Source organism: Papilio polytes, unplaced genomic scaffold (assembly GCF_000836215.1).
Source record: "Papilio polytes unplaced genomic scaffold, Ppol_1.0 DF824080.1, whole genome shotgun sequence".
Lineage (NCBI taxonomy): Eukaryota > Metazoa > Arthropoda > Insecta > Lepidoptera > Papilionidae > Papilio > Papilio polytes.
Genome location: NW_013525124.1, coordinates 825,395 through 841,363, shown reverse-complemented (window position 1 = coordinate 841,363; position 15,969 = coordinate 825,395). Strand labels below are relative to the sequence as shown.

General features: G+C 32.3%; 1 protein-coding gene across 1 annotated transcript; it reads right to left on the bottom strand.

Annotated features, from left to right (window-relative positions):
* Positions 1 to 6,284: 6,284 nt before the first annotated feature.
* On the bottom strand, positions 6,285 to 15,916 carry LOC106100041 (LETM1 and EF-hand domain-containing protein 1, mitochondrial). Its single transcript, XM_013278776.1, has 7 exons — positions 15,809 to 15,916; positions 14,146 to 15,371; positions 13,681 to 13,957; positions 12,596 to 12,743; positions 10,023 to 10,296; positions 8,825 to 9,001; positions 6,285 to 7,522 (listed from the first exon to the last, which is right to left on the bottom strand). The coding sequence occupies exons 1-7, from the start codon at positions 15,852 to 15,854 to the stop codon at positions 7,376 to 7,378; spliced, it is 2,295 nt and encodes a 764-aa protein (XP_013134230.1). The 5' UTR covers positions 15,855 to 15,916; the 3' UTR covers positions 6,285 to 7,375.
* Between the last annotated feature and the right edge of the window lie 53 nt (positions 15,917 to 15,969).

Genomic DNA, 15,969 nt, shown 5'->3' with positions numbered 1-15,969 from the left:
CGGTGGCATCCGTCGACCAGATGCTCTCCGTCAGAGAGATGAGACTGCACTTCTCTGCCGAAGGGTCGGCGAAGAGATGATCGGAGGGCGAGGAGAGTAAATCTTGGAAATCGATTGGCAGATCTTGATACTCATCATCTGGTGTTTTCTCGTCTCTGGACCACAGTGCTTCTATGCTGCGGTCAAATTTCGCCTCGAACTTTGCATACAACTCTGCCTCCATCGGTGAACGAACCCTAGGCATCAAATCTTGCAAAAAAACCAACCCCGTCTCCATGTCAAAGCCGTCATCCCAGTCTGGCACCATGTTGTCGTTTATTCGCACTTTGATCGCAGTTATGTCTTTTAATTCCTCAGTGACGGTATTTTCACAAGTACCATAGCCCTCATCAAAAGCGATAGCTCTTATAAATTCCTTGACAGGGTCCTGAGTTTCCATATCCCAAACCCCCTCATGTGTAACCCACTCCGGAAGACTTTCCTTAGTTTCAAAAGACTTGCTGTAGCTGTTCCAACGTTTTTTATTGTTTTTCTTTTGCCCGTGGTAGGAGTTGCGTCGTTCTTTTTTTCTTGAATTCCAATCTTTTGACAGTGAGACTTCACTTTGCATCTTGACTTTCGCATCAATGGTTGATTTCCGACACCACGCTGGGGGTGGTAAGTAATATTGCAGTGGAGACTCCTGCCCTTTTTTCAGGGCTGGAAAAGCAGCGTAATATCGACGTACTGCTTCACTTTGTTCGGGAGAACACGTGGGCATTCCGACTAGTGCGGTATCCTCTTTATCTTTGATGTCTTGAAGTCGTGTGCACAGCTGATCAACAATGTTGTCTAGATTAGTCTCCTGGAAAAGATTAACAACGGTTTTAGCTTTTTTTTTTTTAAAAAAAAACTTAATTGATGTATAACACAATCAACCAAGAAGTGTACCATTTTAATAAAGGTTTATAACACAATAAATAAATGTTCAGTGGTATTATATAGTACATAACTAAATAACATTTTTTTTTAATTAAAGGAAACACTACATGAGATCTTTAAGTAGCATCTATAGCAGGGGTCTACAAAAACCAGAATGAGATTTTTAATACCTAACAAAAATGGTTAAAACATTAACTTAAAAGTAGGTTTTAGAAGATTATTCAAAATTTAAAGCTCTATATGTTGGTACTAAAATGACAAAATAGTCAAATTAAAGTGTTTGAATCAACTAGGAGATAATCGGATGTTGACATCATAAACTATTAGGCAATTGGTACATTGAGCTAATTGCAGACCCTTGCTATAGAAAATAACATTGAATAATGATAACTACATAAAAGTAACAAAATAATACATATGCAGCCTGCATAAGGAGATACAAGTGTTAACCACGGACAAAATACAGTGTCAAGCAAACTAAGTGTTTTATTTCACAGGCAACATTTAATTATGCAAATAAATTAAATGAAAATTATAGTGAAATTAAAATATAGAGATAAAACCAAATTTAGATGCTATTGTTTTCCCAATATACATATATTTTTTAATTATTGCAATATTTGTAAGAGCACTGCTGCAATGTTGCATGTGAATATCACTTCACAGTGCATTTAAAAGCAATATAAAACCGACCTTTACATAAGAGTTCTTAAGATTGTCTATATTCTTCATTTTAACTTTCCCACTGTTGTGGTCACTTTCCAGAATAACTGAGCACTGCATATCCACTTGATAGGGAAAACATTACATTAGTATAACTATTTAACTAATTGTTTTATTATTTTGCAACTAATGGCTGTTCCTTTATTACAAACTGGAGTTTATCAGTTGTTTTGTAAACAAACAAGTTTGGTAATTAAAATCTTCAATTTAAATGTGACGTTTATCTTAATTATCTAGTTAATTAGGTTAGAATATAGTTCATATGATTTTTGAATGTGTACAAAAATAATACAGTGCAATCTGTTTAAATATGGCTAAATTAGAACCTATGTTAACATTATCTACAACAAACAGACAACAATAATCATGATACATTTCACATTTAAAATCATAATTTCATACATTAATGTTTATTTTTTTACTCCAATGAAAGCACAAATAATTGTTTTAGCATCAATTTGAGGGTACCTAAATTGACTTTTTTGTATTAGCTCTTCTATAAAATATACAGGAAACATTCTGGAAAATCTAAACTAAAAAAATGTGATAGATTGAACTAGCTTTAAAAGCACACATTAAAGATGAAAAATGTATATAAAATGGAATCTTACCTATCTTAGGAGTATCAGATGATGAAATGCGGAGTATAGTGCGGCTCTCTCGTGGTGGCAGGCCGACAGGCGTACGCCTGGCTCCCTCTTTTATGTTTACGCATCCTGCCTGCTATAGTCTCTAACGTTTTCAAACAACAATATCATATTCTTAAATCGTGTATCCATTTTCATTTGCCGTGTAGTTTTTTATCGATCCTTCGGGATGCGTCTTTCCTAATAATACATTCTCAATTTCTTTGGCCTATTCTTTGCTAATTTCCAGTCGTGTAAAAGGCGGCGATCTTCAAGTTTAGTTGATTGTATGCAATTGCATTGTCACTAGCTTACGACGAATGACGCACTTCGTGCACCCCTTTATTTCTGTAAAGGAAAGTTTATTTATCTATAATGTAATCACGTGTTGTTTTGTTTCGCAGTACACTATGACTTGCAAGGGCACAAAGAAAATCGTGAAAACCAAACCCGCCCCACCAAGCTAAATGGGTCGATGGCGCCAAATAAACGTCACTCAAGCAAGGGAGAAACAAAATTAATGCAGCCTCCACTAAAATACAAATCGATATCTTGTTGAAGATATAAACAATGAAAATTCCTTCAAATACATTAGTCATTTACACCATTTTGCGTTATATAGATGTATATTTAAGACCACAAAACTAAACGATGCAATTTCACAAGAATGAGACACTATTACATGATTCACTTTCACTAAGGACGCTCAATGTACTTCTTACTTCCGTGTTGGCTTTTCCAAAAGCAAACAGAAAATAGTAAAACTCACCCGCAATAGTTTATGTGTGGAAAATATCATGATAAATCTATACACACACACCCCACATGAAAAAAAACATGGCAGCCGCAATGAGTGAGAGTTAAAAATTATAATTTGCGCAACGCCGTCAAAAGACTGAAATGACGTCTGCTTATTGACCAATCACACGCCTTCGATTTTAAAATTATCAAAGATGGCCGTCAGCAAGGCCGTGATTTCATGATTATGCTTTTTATCGTTTGTGATTCGTTCAAAATGTGTGTCTTCGCATTTATTGGTTACAAAAGAAGGGAGATCACCAATCGTGATCTTAAATGAAACCGGATCTTATCTAAATTTCGCGCCAAAAAATACCGCGTTTATTTAAAATTGGAGTTTTTGTTGTTTTATTGACGTACGAGATTATAAGATAGTTTTTTGTAACGTACGTTACAACACCTTTATAGACAAGTTTGCACTAATTTGCCAAAAGTATGTGTTAAATTATGAAACTTTACGCAAAAAAATTGACATAACTTAGTTATAGAATATTTAGCTTTAGAAAATAACAGGTATGATTCACATTAAACTTGCTTCTCCAATTTTGTATTCCTTTTTTAAATTTTGCTGCAGCAAATATTAATTTCTTCACCAATCTATCTCATTCCAGTTAATGAATAAATGAAACTCAAAATAATAGTCTATTCCATGACATCTTTATTCTCTTAAACTTTTCAACACCTCAGCACATCTAGAAGCAATACAATATTTTATTTCGAATTCATCTTATTTTTACAAGATATATGTCATTAACTTTGGGTCATAAGTAACGATAGAAACATAACACAGATAATTTAATTAAAAATTATAAATTGCATTACATGCTGTATACCATTATCTAACTACATATACGTTTTAAAAATGCTTCTCAAATGTTTGAACTAATTCACTGACAAATTTTAAACCTAACCAGAGAAACCTTATCATTGATCTCTATAGATGGATAGGTCAGTGGAAACTACAGTTTTGATAATTCAGAGATAAACCCTCATATTCATTTCTCACCGTTAATTCTATCTCAATTAGTGCGAACCCTTACAGAAGCGACCGTCATCACTAAGATGACGAAACCATAAATCTCAAATAGCCTATCCATGTATAGAGATCAGTGGATCTTATGCATTATATAAATAAATACAAAGCTTTCTATACGTCGATATATTAATTTAATTTTTATTTACCACAGAACCTAAACTTAAGATAGGCTCTATATAAAAATATTTATACATACAGTATTTTTAAACATTAAGATATCGCCAGTTAAGTTTAAAATAAGCTTAAAAAACCATCAACTTAAACATACCACAAACCAGATAATAATTAAACATAAAAGTTTCAAATGTACTAATACTTTAATTTCGGACTAAATAACCTTATGGCTGAAGTGATCACAGAAATGCAAAAAAAACAAACATAAACCTCCGAAAATTAAAAAAATAAACCATTCACAAAACAGAACAAAGCCCAAAAATGATTAACGTGAATTCGTTCAAAGTTTTACTGAAATATGACAAAAATCATGCTTGTTTTAATAACAAAATAATATAATAATTTCTGAAAATAAAATAAATCTAGTTTTGGCAGTGTAATTTACGGTTATATACACAGAATAAATATTGCAACCCCAAAACGGTAAGTCAAAAAATTATAAAACCGAATTTAAAAAAAAATCCTTTATTACGTATTACGTAAACTATTAAATTATACACAATAAATTATTTTACGTTAGTAACTAGTTCATTTTCAGCCTTAAAAATAAACACATTATAAAGTTAAACTTAGGAATACTGAGTATAAGCAAATATTAGTATTTGCTTCATCATCACCAGCTCACTATACGTCCCCACTGAGGGGCTGGAGCCTACCCTAATAAGGGGTGACTAGGACATAGTCAACCATGCTGACCAAGTGCGGGTTGGTTGACTTCACACATATCTTTGAATTTCTTCGCCGATATGTACAGACATCACGATGTTTTCCTTCACCGTAAGAACGTCGGGTAAATTATGTACATATGAAAATTCGAAAATCACATTGGTACATGGCGGGATTCGAACCCAAGACCTGTAGATTACAAGTCAAGTGCTTAAACCACTGAGCCACCGACGCTCTGTATTTGCTTATACTCAGTTTATTCCTAAGTTTAACTTTATACTGCGTTTATTTGCAAGGCTGTGTGAGTTTATTAAGATAAATGTTTTAATTTTGTTGCATTATATACCCTATTAATTTGATATTCTACGTTAATCATTCTTGGGTAAACAATATTTAATACAAAATTTGTACGAGCGTGGAAAGTGTTATTTACATATTAATAAATGATTTAAGTTTACAAAAGGCTTATTGTCATAAGGTAATTCATAAACATTGAGGTTTTCAAATAAATACGTCTAACTGTGGGTTTCCATTGTCTATACACTTATGAAAACGTATTTCACTTCTCATTCTGTATGAAAAAGAGATGAAATAGCGAATTTCTATATAAGGTTTTGCGACAGTGGAACTTCACGGTACAAACTACTAACAAATTGGTCTAATGTTAATTGTCATTTCCACAATTGAGAGTAAGAAAAATCTCTCATTTTCATAACGTATATTTCAGTATAAATAGCTAAAAGTTGAAAGTATTTAAAAATAGTAAAGAAACATATAATGAATAAGAGGAAATAAAAATTAATTGAAAGCACCTAAAGAATTACAACCTACTAACAGTAGAAAGTAGTAATAAATATTTTATATGAAAATAGATAAATGAAACATTTGCTCTCAAATGTGGAAAAGGCATTAAAGTAAAACATCGAGTTCCGTGCATTAAATTTGCAATGCAAATTAGCAGGAAAGCGTAAACCGAACTAAGATATTACACAAGTACAGTCAGCTTTACAAATGTATACATTTACTAAACTTTAAGAAACTCGTATAAGGATTCTAAAATTATTATACACATTTTTATCAATAGCATGAATTCGTAGACGAAAGCATACAAATAGATTCGCGTAATTATATTTTTAAAAACGTGTATTCAAAGTTTCTGGATCTTTGTAAATATGTACATATTTGTGAAGCTGACTGTACTCGTAATATGCCGCACTCAAAAACATAACAATATTTTGTCATAACTGTGCCGAAAAAAAATGTTCCCATTCAAATAATATACCTATATTAATAAATACTGGATTACGTTTAATTTATATTCTAAGCCCACATACATATCTTTTATTTTCATTCTAACGATACAATTAATAACCACAGATAATAATTTTTCTATTGTGTAGTCAATATTACAAAAGGTAATAAAAATCATATAGTTACGGATTGTTTTAGTACTTTAGTTATGAGTAGACGAAAATAAAATAATTCAAAATATACCTATTTTAAATCTATATAAACTTTTCCCAGGTCCGTGGTATCTGTCTACCCTTTTATGTTAGGGTCGTGAATTTTGTCGTAGTAACAATTTGGAGATGACAATACAATCATCACTTTTTTCACCTAAAATATGAGAGCGACATATTACGTCAGTCAATATTTTGAAAAATACGAAAAGAGTTACAAGTGTTATATTAACTAAAATAACATTAAAATGTGTAACCCTTTTCGTGACACTTCAGAGATGTTTCTTCGTGACATTAGAAATATAATATTTTCGCTACACAATTCAACATGATTTGTGTCACTTTATAGATGTATCTATATTCGTTACATTTTTGAAGATGTGACCTTTTTCGTGACATTTAACACTTTCCTTGACACACTACAGATGTATTCATGACACTTTTTAGATGTATCTGTATTAGTTACATCTTTAAAGATGTGATTTTCCGTGACACACTACAGATGTATTCATGACAATTTTTAGATGTATCTGTATTAGTTACATCTTTAAAGATGTGAACTTTTCCGTGACACACTACAGATGTATTCATGACACTTTTTAGATGTATTTCTATTAATTACATCTTTAAGGATGTAACATTTTCCTTGACACATTACAGATGCACTCATGACACTTTTTAGATGTATCTGTATTCGTTACATTTTAAAGATGCGACGTTTGACGTGACACATTACACATGTATTCATGACACTTTTTAGATGTATCTGTATTCGTTACATCTTTAAAGATGTAACATTTTCCTTGACACGTTGGAGATGTATTCATGACACTTTTTAGATGTATCTGTATTCGTTACATCTTTAAAGATGTGACCTTTTCCGTGACACATTACAGATGTTACCACGGAAGTGTCACTTTATAGATGTAACTGTTTTCGTGAGTGAGATGTAACTATATAGCAGTGTACGGTCAGTGTCGCTCGGGGCGCTGTCCGCTGTCCCCGGGCTTGGTGACGATGTCTCCACTCTTGGGCAGATCGCTCTGCTCTCCGAACTTCTCCACCGCTTTCTTCATCTCTCTTCTCTTCTGTGCTTCGCGGATTATGTCGAATAGACTCTGGAAAACAGAATATTACAATTATCGTTACATAATTATATTTCGTTTATTATAGTTTTAGTACCACTTTATACTGCGGATTTATCTAAACGTAAGTAAATAAAATAGTTATTTTTAGAATTGAATTTATTTTATTTAATTATTTACTCTCCTAATTCATAAATAATATTTGTGCAAATAACTTTTAATTAAAACCGATGTTATTGATTGAAAGGTAATTACTACCTAAAATCTAATGTCACTTCTTTCTAATATTGCAAATGCAAAAGTTTAGATGGATGGAGACTATGACTGTAATACTCAAAAAAGGGTTAACGGATTTTGCTGAAATTCGATACAGAAATAGAAATATTTAAGATCTAGCTGCTCTTGTGCGGCTTCATCCGCATGAAATTATAAAAACTTTTAAATTATTGTTTACTTTTGTCATCATCAACTTGTATATCCCTTCCGGAGGTTCGGCACAGTATGTGCTGCTCTTCCATACATCTCTATCAGCCCTCATACCTGAATCCACTCCTTTCTTAAGCATATCCTCTATTAAATTGTTTTTTTATATTATTTACTTTAGTCAAATTCTCAATTACAAATGCATTAATGACACCGAATACCTTTGACATTTAATAACAATTACCGTTACCATGACAACCTTGCTTTCTTGATGTCAGTTTAGTTTTTGTCCCTTTCCCGCATAACGGATTTTTCCTAATTATTTTCTCCCTATTAATAGCGTAAAAGTATATAGACTACAGGGTGTCATAATTGTCGGTCTTTTTACTAAAAGAATAATTATTAAATAAAATATTAAAAATTTATAAATTATTTAAATATATAGCTACAACATTTTGAATAATTACTCTTGTTTTTTTTTTATATCATAAGGTGGCAAACAAGCAAGCGGCCACCTGAATACGCCAAAAGGCGAAGTGACCGCTGCCCATAGACATCCGCAATTGCAGATGCGTTGCCTACCCTTGATTAGCGGAGGAGGAGACGCACATAAAAAGGACACTTCCCCCTCCTATGCGTCCCCTGTACCATCAAATCCACGTTCGCTTCCCATCGTTTTTGTATAAGAAAAAGGGTGGGAAGGAAAAGGGACTAAAGCAGGGCCCCCGGCACTACACTCATCAGACGAAACGCGGAATTTTCTGTGTGGTCGTGGTATTGCACCGAGCGAGCCGATCCATTCGTGCGAAGATGTTTAAGCGGGCTCTAACACTGTTAGAGTTTGGTTAACACACTACTTAGTTAAGAAGTGTGTTTACGATTTTTTATGTTAGTATAGATTTAAAAAACTACCTTTCCATCAGAGTCGCTGGTCTTATCCTGCTCCTTGGCAGCTGAAGCCGCCTTATCCAGAGCTTTCTGTATTTTACTCTCAACTTCTAATATTTCCTCCTTATCGAGAAGTTCGATCAGTTCGTTTATCTGTTTCTCGGACAAATTCACGTTCTCGTTGCCTATTATTTCTAACATCTGAAAGAAACCATGAGAAAAATTATTACATTTGTCAATATATTAAGTAAATCAAAGTTCAAATGGATTTGTGAATGATAGGAAAAAACATAAAATACTATCTAGCATAGATTAAAAATCAGATTAAATTTATCTAATTATTCAAGACTAACTGTTGCTCGCGACTTCGCCCGCGTGAATTTAGAAATTAAAAAAAAATTACCTATGTTACTCGCAAAAAAATACCTTTCTAACGTTGAAAGAATTTTTAAAATTAGTCGGGTAGTTTTTGAGTTATTTCAATACATACAAAAATACAAATCTTTCCCCTTTACTAGCTCTTGCCCGACACTCTGCCCGCATGAAATTAGAAAAAAAAAAGTGAGTAGCCTATGTGTTATTCCAGACTATCCTCTACATTTATACCAAATTTTATCTTATTAATCTATAGATTTGCACTAAACATGTGTATTGTATGATGTAATAACACTATCAGTTGCTATAACGAAGACAAAGGTTTGTTAAGATAAAAAGATATTAAACCCGTTAAAATTAGTCACCTTAATAGTACTGTAACTAACAAGAATTTATGCGTAGATAAATCGACCCTTAAAGGGTGTAACTATTTAAAACGAAATAATCTATTTTTCTGACTCTTACAAATATATTAAATGCAGAAGTTTGGATGGATGTTAGTTACATATTATATTATATATCTCCAGAACGGATCAACAAACATTGCATACATTTGAAACACTAACTACTAATATTATAAATGCGAAAGTTTAGATGGATGGATGGATGTTTGTTAGAGTTTGTAGCCTAAACAGCTGAACGGATTTTTATAAAATTTGGCATAGATATAGATGATAGTCTGGAAAAACACATGGGCTACTTGATTTTGTGTTTTTTACTTGCGCGCGGACGGAGTCGCGGGCGAAAGCTAGTATAGAATATAGTCTGGAAGAACACATGTGGTAATTAATTTCTAAATTCCACAGACAGAGTCACGGGTTAAACCTAGTTCAAAATAAAAACTAACCTTCAAAACGTCATCAATCTTGAGTTGTCCATCGAAGTCATCATCAAGCCTGCCGAGCACATCTTGTATGAGTTTCAGTTTGGCTTCATCCGGCACCTTCTGTAGACTCTTTATGGAATGCATCAGTTCATCAATCTGTATCAACTGCTCCTTGGCCTTCTGCGGCTCCGTCTTCGAATGCTCCAACGTCGTCTTCAGAGCTTTCTCCTTATTTTCCAACTCCACAAGCGCTGCGTCCAATTTACTTATCATATTGTTCACAGCGCGGTACAATCTGGAATTTATTTTAACCAGCATTAAAATGTATTACAGTAGAACCTCGATAACTTAAACCACGGTAACTTAAAAACCTCTATAACTTCAAAAAGTAACATGTTCCCTTTCCATCAGAGCCCAAAACTTTACAACAAAGACCCTTGATAACTTAAAACCTCTATAACTTAAAATATTTTGTGTTTCCCTTGGACTTTAACTTATCAAGGTTCTACTGTAGATTAGAGAATTACAATACATAGATTGATAGAATTATTAAAGAAATCAGACGGAAATAAATATTAAAACAACATTAAAATATGTAACAGCATCTTCTGTAATAATCATACTAATGTTATAAATGCGATAGTTTAGATTGATGGATGTTTGTTAGAGTTTGTATCCTAAATGGCTGAACGGATTTCGATAAAATTTGGTATGGATGTAGAGGATAGTCTGGAAGAACACATAGATGACTCTTTTTTTTTTTAATCCTACGCGGACGGAGTCGCAAACAAAAGCTAGTAAAGTAATAAAGAGGAAAGATTTCTATTTTCGTATGCATTGTAATAACTTAAAAACTACTGGGCCGATTTCAAAAATTCTTTCACTATTAACAAGCTGCGTTATCCGTAACATAGAGTTTCTAAATATTTTTTTAATTTACAACAGCTAATAAACTTTAAAGCCATCTTTAAACTCTAAAATCTCGCTCTTTCAATAAAATTTTCAACTGATATATTGTTAGCGACGCATTGTTTTAACTTTATTTCAGAATTAGCTGCTGCACGCGACTTCGCCTGCGTGAAATATATGTTACTCACAGATAAATTATCTTTCTAACGGTGATTTTTTTTTAAAATCAGCCCAATAGTTTATGAGTTATTTTAATACATAAAAAATACAAAAATACAAATCTTTCCTCTTTATAATATTGGTATAGATAGTATAGATTAGGTCATAGGATGTAAAATTTTACATTTCAACAAGAGGTCTTCTAATGGTGGTTTATCTAAGAAATCATTTACATTTATAACATATTTCTATTATTTTGTTTCTCGTAGTTTTTCTAAATTACAGGTATTTGTAACATAGAAAATAGTGATATTACTTTCTAAAGTACATTAAATCACACATATATTTACAATGGAAAAAACCCTAGTTTTTAATATTTATTGTTCTCTAACACTATAAATAAATTACAACGTTCCATAAAAGTTGACAACAAACAGTCACTACCTAACCTGAATACTGATAGAAACTATGACTCATAAGTCCAAGGTCATTGTAAGTTATACTAAAGATGTACGGAAATTTGCGCGGAAAAAATATACTACGATAATAACAACACTAATGTTAAAATTCCATAAAAAATCTATGTTTTACTAGTTTTCTGTCTGAAATAAAAAACTTCTGAATTAAAGAAACCAAATTAAGCACCCTATGTGTTCTTCTAGACTCTCCTCTACAAGCCATATTAATTCGAGATCCGTTCAGCAGTTTATGCTACAAACTCCAACAAACATCCATCCATCCATCCATCTAAACTTTCGCATTTATAATATTAAATAAACTAAAGTAAGAAATAAGATGTTATACAGTTTTTAAACGAATTAATTCCGAGAATTAATTCGTTCGGAACAATGCATTGTTAAGTTTGAATTACCTTTAAATAAAAAGAGCAATTAACTACTATTACTTAAGGACTAAAATAGCGTGACCTCAACAATGATGCAGTAATAAACATGATGTAAAAACAAAAATTACGCATCGGTCAACACTGGTTATTTTTTATCATAAAACTAGTTGATTAGGGCATTGACCGAAAGGATATCAAAATTTATGCAACTTATGAAAAACAAATATAAAAATATCTTTGCTATCTATTTAATAAACCCTTACAATTTTTTTTAATAAAAACATGTACATCAACACCCTGAATCTGACTTAAACTTAGAAATGTGTAAATAAAAACCTATTAGCGGAAATATAATTTGGATATTCAATTTCAATATAAATAACTGGTGACCCACTCCGGCTTCGTAAGCGTCCTATACTATTACAAAATATTTTTATTTACATCACATTAGAAACCTCTAAAATTAGCAGTATTTATATACTATGTTATCCATTTACACACTAGCTATTGCTCGCGACTTCGCCCGCGTGAATTTAAAAAATAACCTATCTAACTCACTGGTAACATAGCTTTCTAAAGGTGAAAGAATAATAAGCGTACATAAGGACAGACAGACAGCGGGAAGCTACATTGTTTTATGTAGTCCTGATATTTATAACTAACGACGTTAAATACTACTAACCTTCTGGCACCCTTTGTCAGTTTAATATCAGCTTGCTTAGTCTTGACAATCTCCTGCATTTCTTTGACATCCTCACTATAGTCTAGCAGTTCCGTCTTCAACTCCTGAATACTTTCCTTCTCCAGTAGCAGAGATTTCTTCTGTTCAGCTGGAATTAAAAAAATATATGGGATAAAAATACTAATATAAATGCGGAAGTTTATGAATGGATGTTTATTTCGTATCTCCATAATTGCTTAACGGATCTAGATAAAAGCACAGATGTTTGGAAGAACATATAGGCTAATTAATAAGTTTTTTTTAAATTCCGCGAGTCAAAGCTAGTTATAAATTTGTCACTATATAAAGTAGCAATAGAATTATAAAGTAACTAACTTTTTCCCGCGACTCCGTCCACGTGGAATTAAAAGAAAACTAAGTAGCCTATGTGTTCTTCCAGACTATACTCTACATCTATGACTAATTTCATCGAGATCTGTTCAGCTGTTTAGACAACAAACTCTAACAAACATCCATCCATCCATCTAAACTTTCGCATTTATAATATTTGTAAGAAGTAAGATGTAAGATTATTGTTATATTACATCATTTTAAATCATATAGTTTTTTTGTGGCTTACCAAAAAAGAGATGTTTGAATGAAGATAATTGATTAGTAGAAAACATAACCAAATGTGGGCTTTCTGTTTACTACCATAGATACGAAAATTGAAATACAACATACCATTTAAAGTATTGAAATATTCATCAGTCTGTTGTGTAAAGGGAAATATAATAGAGAAGTTAGGAATGTTACAATAAATTGTATGACCATAATTTTAAACAAACATGGTACTCTCAAGTACATAAATTACCACTATAAATAAACATGTGCCATTCACTTTCTTAGAAAAACATAAACATGAACTACCTTGACATTTGCGACAATGCTTTAACAATTAAAACATGGCACTAATCCAAAACGTAACACAAAAAACTTTAAACTTTTTGTCCGTTGAGTAATGCAAATAGTAAGATAATTTTAGTATATAAGCTATAGGTAACAGAATATTTTTTGTGTGGTAAAGCCAATAACAATGAACTTACCTAATTTTTCTAAAGCATCTTCAATTACCTCCAAATCTTTACCGGACAAACCTTCCTCAGACTTTTCCTTTTGCTTTGGTACATCAATAGCTATAACAGGGGCAGGATCAATCATAACTTGTTCCATATCCATTTCAATAATGGGTGCTTTATCAACAAGTTCCTCTTTCTGCTTCTTCTTTGCTTCTAGTATCTGTTTCTCTCTCTCCGCTTCTAAGAACTCCTTCATATCTTCCTTAATCTTCTGTTCTTCCAATTTAATTGCCTCTGCTTTAGCCTGTAATAAATTGGAATTAATATAAAAACAGAAAACTGACAATTCAATATAAATTATTTTTACAAAAATAACATTTTCCTATTGAAAATGTAATGTATGATGTAATAAACAAACTAATTGAAATTGTTTGTTTATTAAAAAAAATACTTCAACATAAATAAATGAAAAGCAATTATAGGAGATATTACCTTGAAGTCCACTTTGCCTTCCTTTTCACCGATAGCTGCTTTAGTTTGTGTAGCAACTTGTTCAGGTAATGCAGATATCGTGGCCTTCAGTTTGTACGTCGTCGGTACATGTTCCGGCACCATAAGAGCTCGGGACAATAACAGTAAAGACGGTGGCACCTTCTCATTTAACGACAAATCCAGCCAATTCCTCAACTCCTTCCGTAACCTCTCCTCAGATACACCATAAGCTCTCATACCTCTCGCTCTACAAGCCTGTTGAAGCTCACTGAAGTTCAAACTATCGACACCCTCCTTTGCAATCATTTTGTCATCAGCCGCCAGTGACCGTAACTTCATTTTAAGGTTATACCGTAACATAGCACTTGTTCCAATTGTTGAAGCATTTAACACTTTACACAAAGCAACCAAATGTGGCCTTTGAAGTGAATCCAATGTGATCTCATCCTCAAACAGCTTAGAGAATTTCATTATTTCCTCACTAGTTGCTACATCACCTGAGGTCCGTATTCTACTAAAGAAATTAGAAAACTCCTTAGCAAGTTCTGAATGTCTATTACTAGCTTGCGGTGCCATTTGATCCAATGTTTCTTGAAAGAACTTTGCCATTTCTAACTTAACTTTTAAGTGTTGCTTCAGCTTAGCCTCTTTTTGACTTCTGCTTTCAAAAGTACTGGGCAACATGTTTGGGAAGAATTTAATAAATAATGGTAATGCAAACTCCAAAAATGGTACAATTATGAACACTATAAAAGGCACCATTCTAAACAGATCTCCGACGGTGGTGACCATCAGTCTGTGCTCACGCCGTGTTAGAGATTTTCCTTTTAATATTTGGAATAACAGTGACGTTGATATTCTTATTTCTATAAAGAGTAACCTAAAACCATGGTAATAATGTGTAAGCTCATCCATTATACGCTGTTTTAAACTTTTCTTTTTAACCTCTTCCTTTTTGGGTAGTTTTTCTTTTTCTTCAATGCCTTTTTTAATTGTTTCAACTGTAGCCTCAACCTTAGAGGATGGTTTAAGAGGTTCTTTCTCATAACATTGGTTGGTGGTGCTAATATATCTGAGATGTGGAGGAAAGCCAATGATTTGTGAATTAAGAGGCTTCTGTGTATTATCATGCTGCAATCTCAGAGGATGAGTTGTGTAATATGACAATGACCTTGAAAGTGTAATATATGGAATATTTTGATACTGTTTACACTCCCATATTATATCTGAAAAAAAAAAATACTTTCAGTCAATTTTATTACCAAAAAATTTATCGAAGTTTTAAAAATATAGAAAACCTTGAAATTATGGTTATTTTCCAACTAAAATTCAGTCTAACATATGAGTTAGATTCAATAAATGTACATACCGCGTTATATCCGTTTTTAAATTAAAGTTAAATATCGTATTTATTGTGTAATTTGCAATGATACATGACAAAAACATTATTGAATCTAAGATTTTTGTGACGACCTTGTAGTAAGACAATCTCAACCTTATCGTATAAATTCACAATTATTATATATTTTATACAATGACTTCCTAGTTATGCTGATATCAATGAAGTCATGGGATAATCAATCAAGTAGGTTTTTGTCTCATATATAAGGTTATGTGAATAAAACATTTCGCCTATGATAAAGGTATTTAAAATCATACTCACTCGATCGTTTTAAACAACGATAATGATTTAAAATTATTCTGTTCATTTTGAACTTTTATCTTCTTTAAAAATGAACTATATTATTACTGTTTTACATTAAAAACAAAATCACCTACATGCACCATGACAGTTTAGAAGTTTAACAGATAATAAAAGTGTGT

Bases quoted from the DNA above. Each gene is read 5' to 3' on its own strand.
- LOC106100041 (XM_013278776.1), bottom strand. From the start codon at position 15,854: ATGAACAGAATAATTTTAAATCATTATCGTTGTTTAAAACGATCGA. The intron at 12,744-13,680 runs GTAAGTTCATTG...TTTTAATTCCAG, and splicing joins AGATGCTTTAGAAAAATTAG to CTGAACAGAAGAAATCTCTG. The intron at 9,002-10,022 runs GTTAGTTTTTAT...GGTTTCTTTCAG, and splicing joins AGATTGATGACGTTTTGAAG to ATGTTAGAAATAATAGGCAA.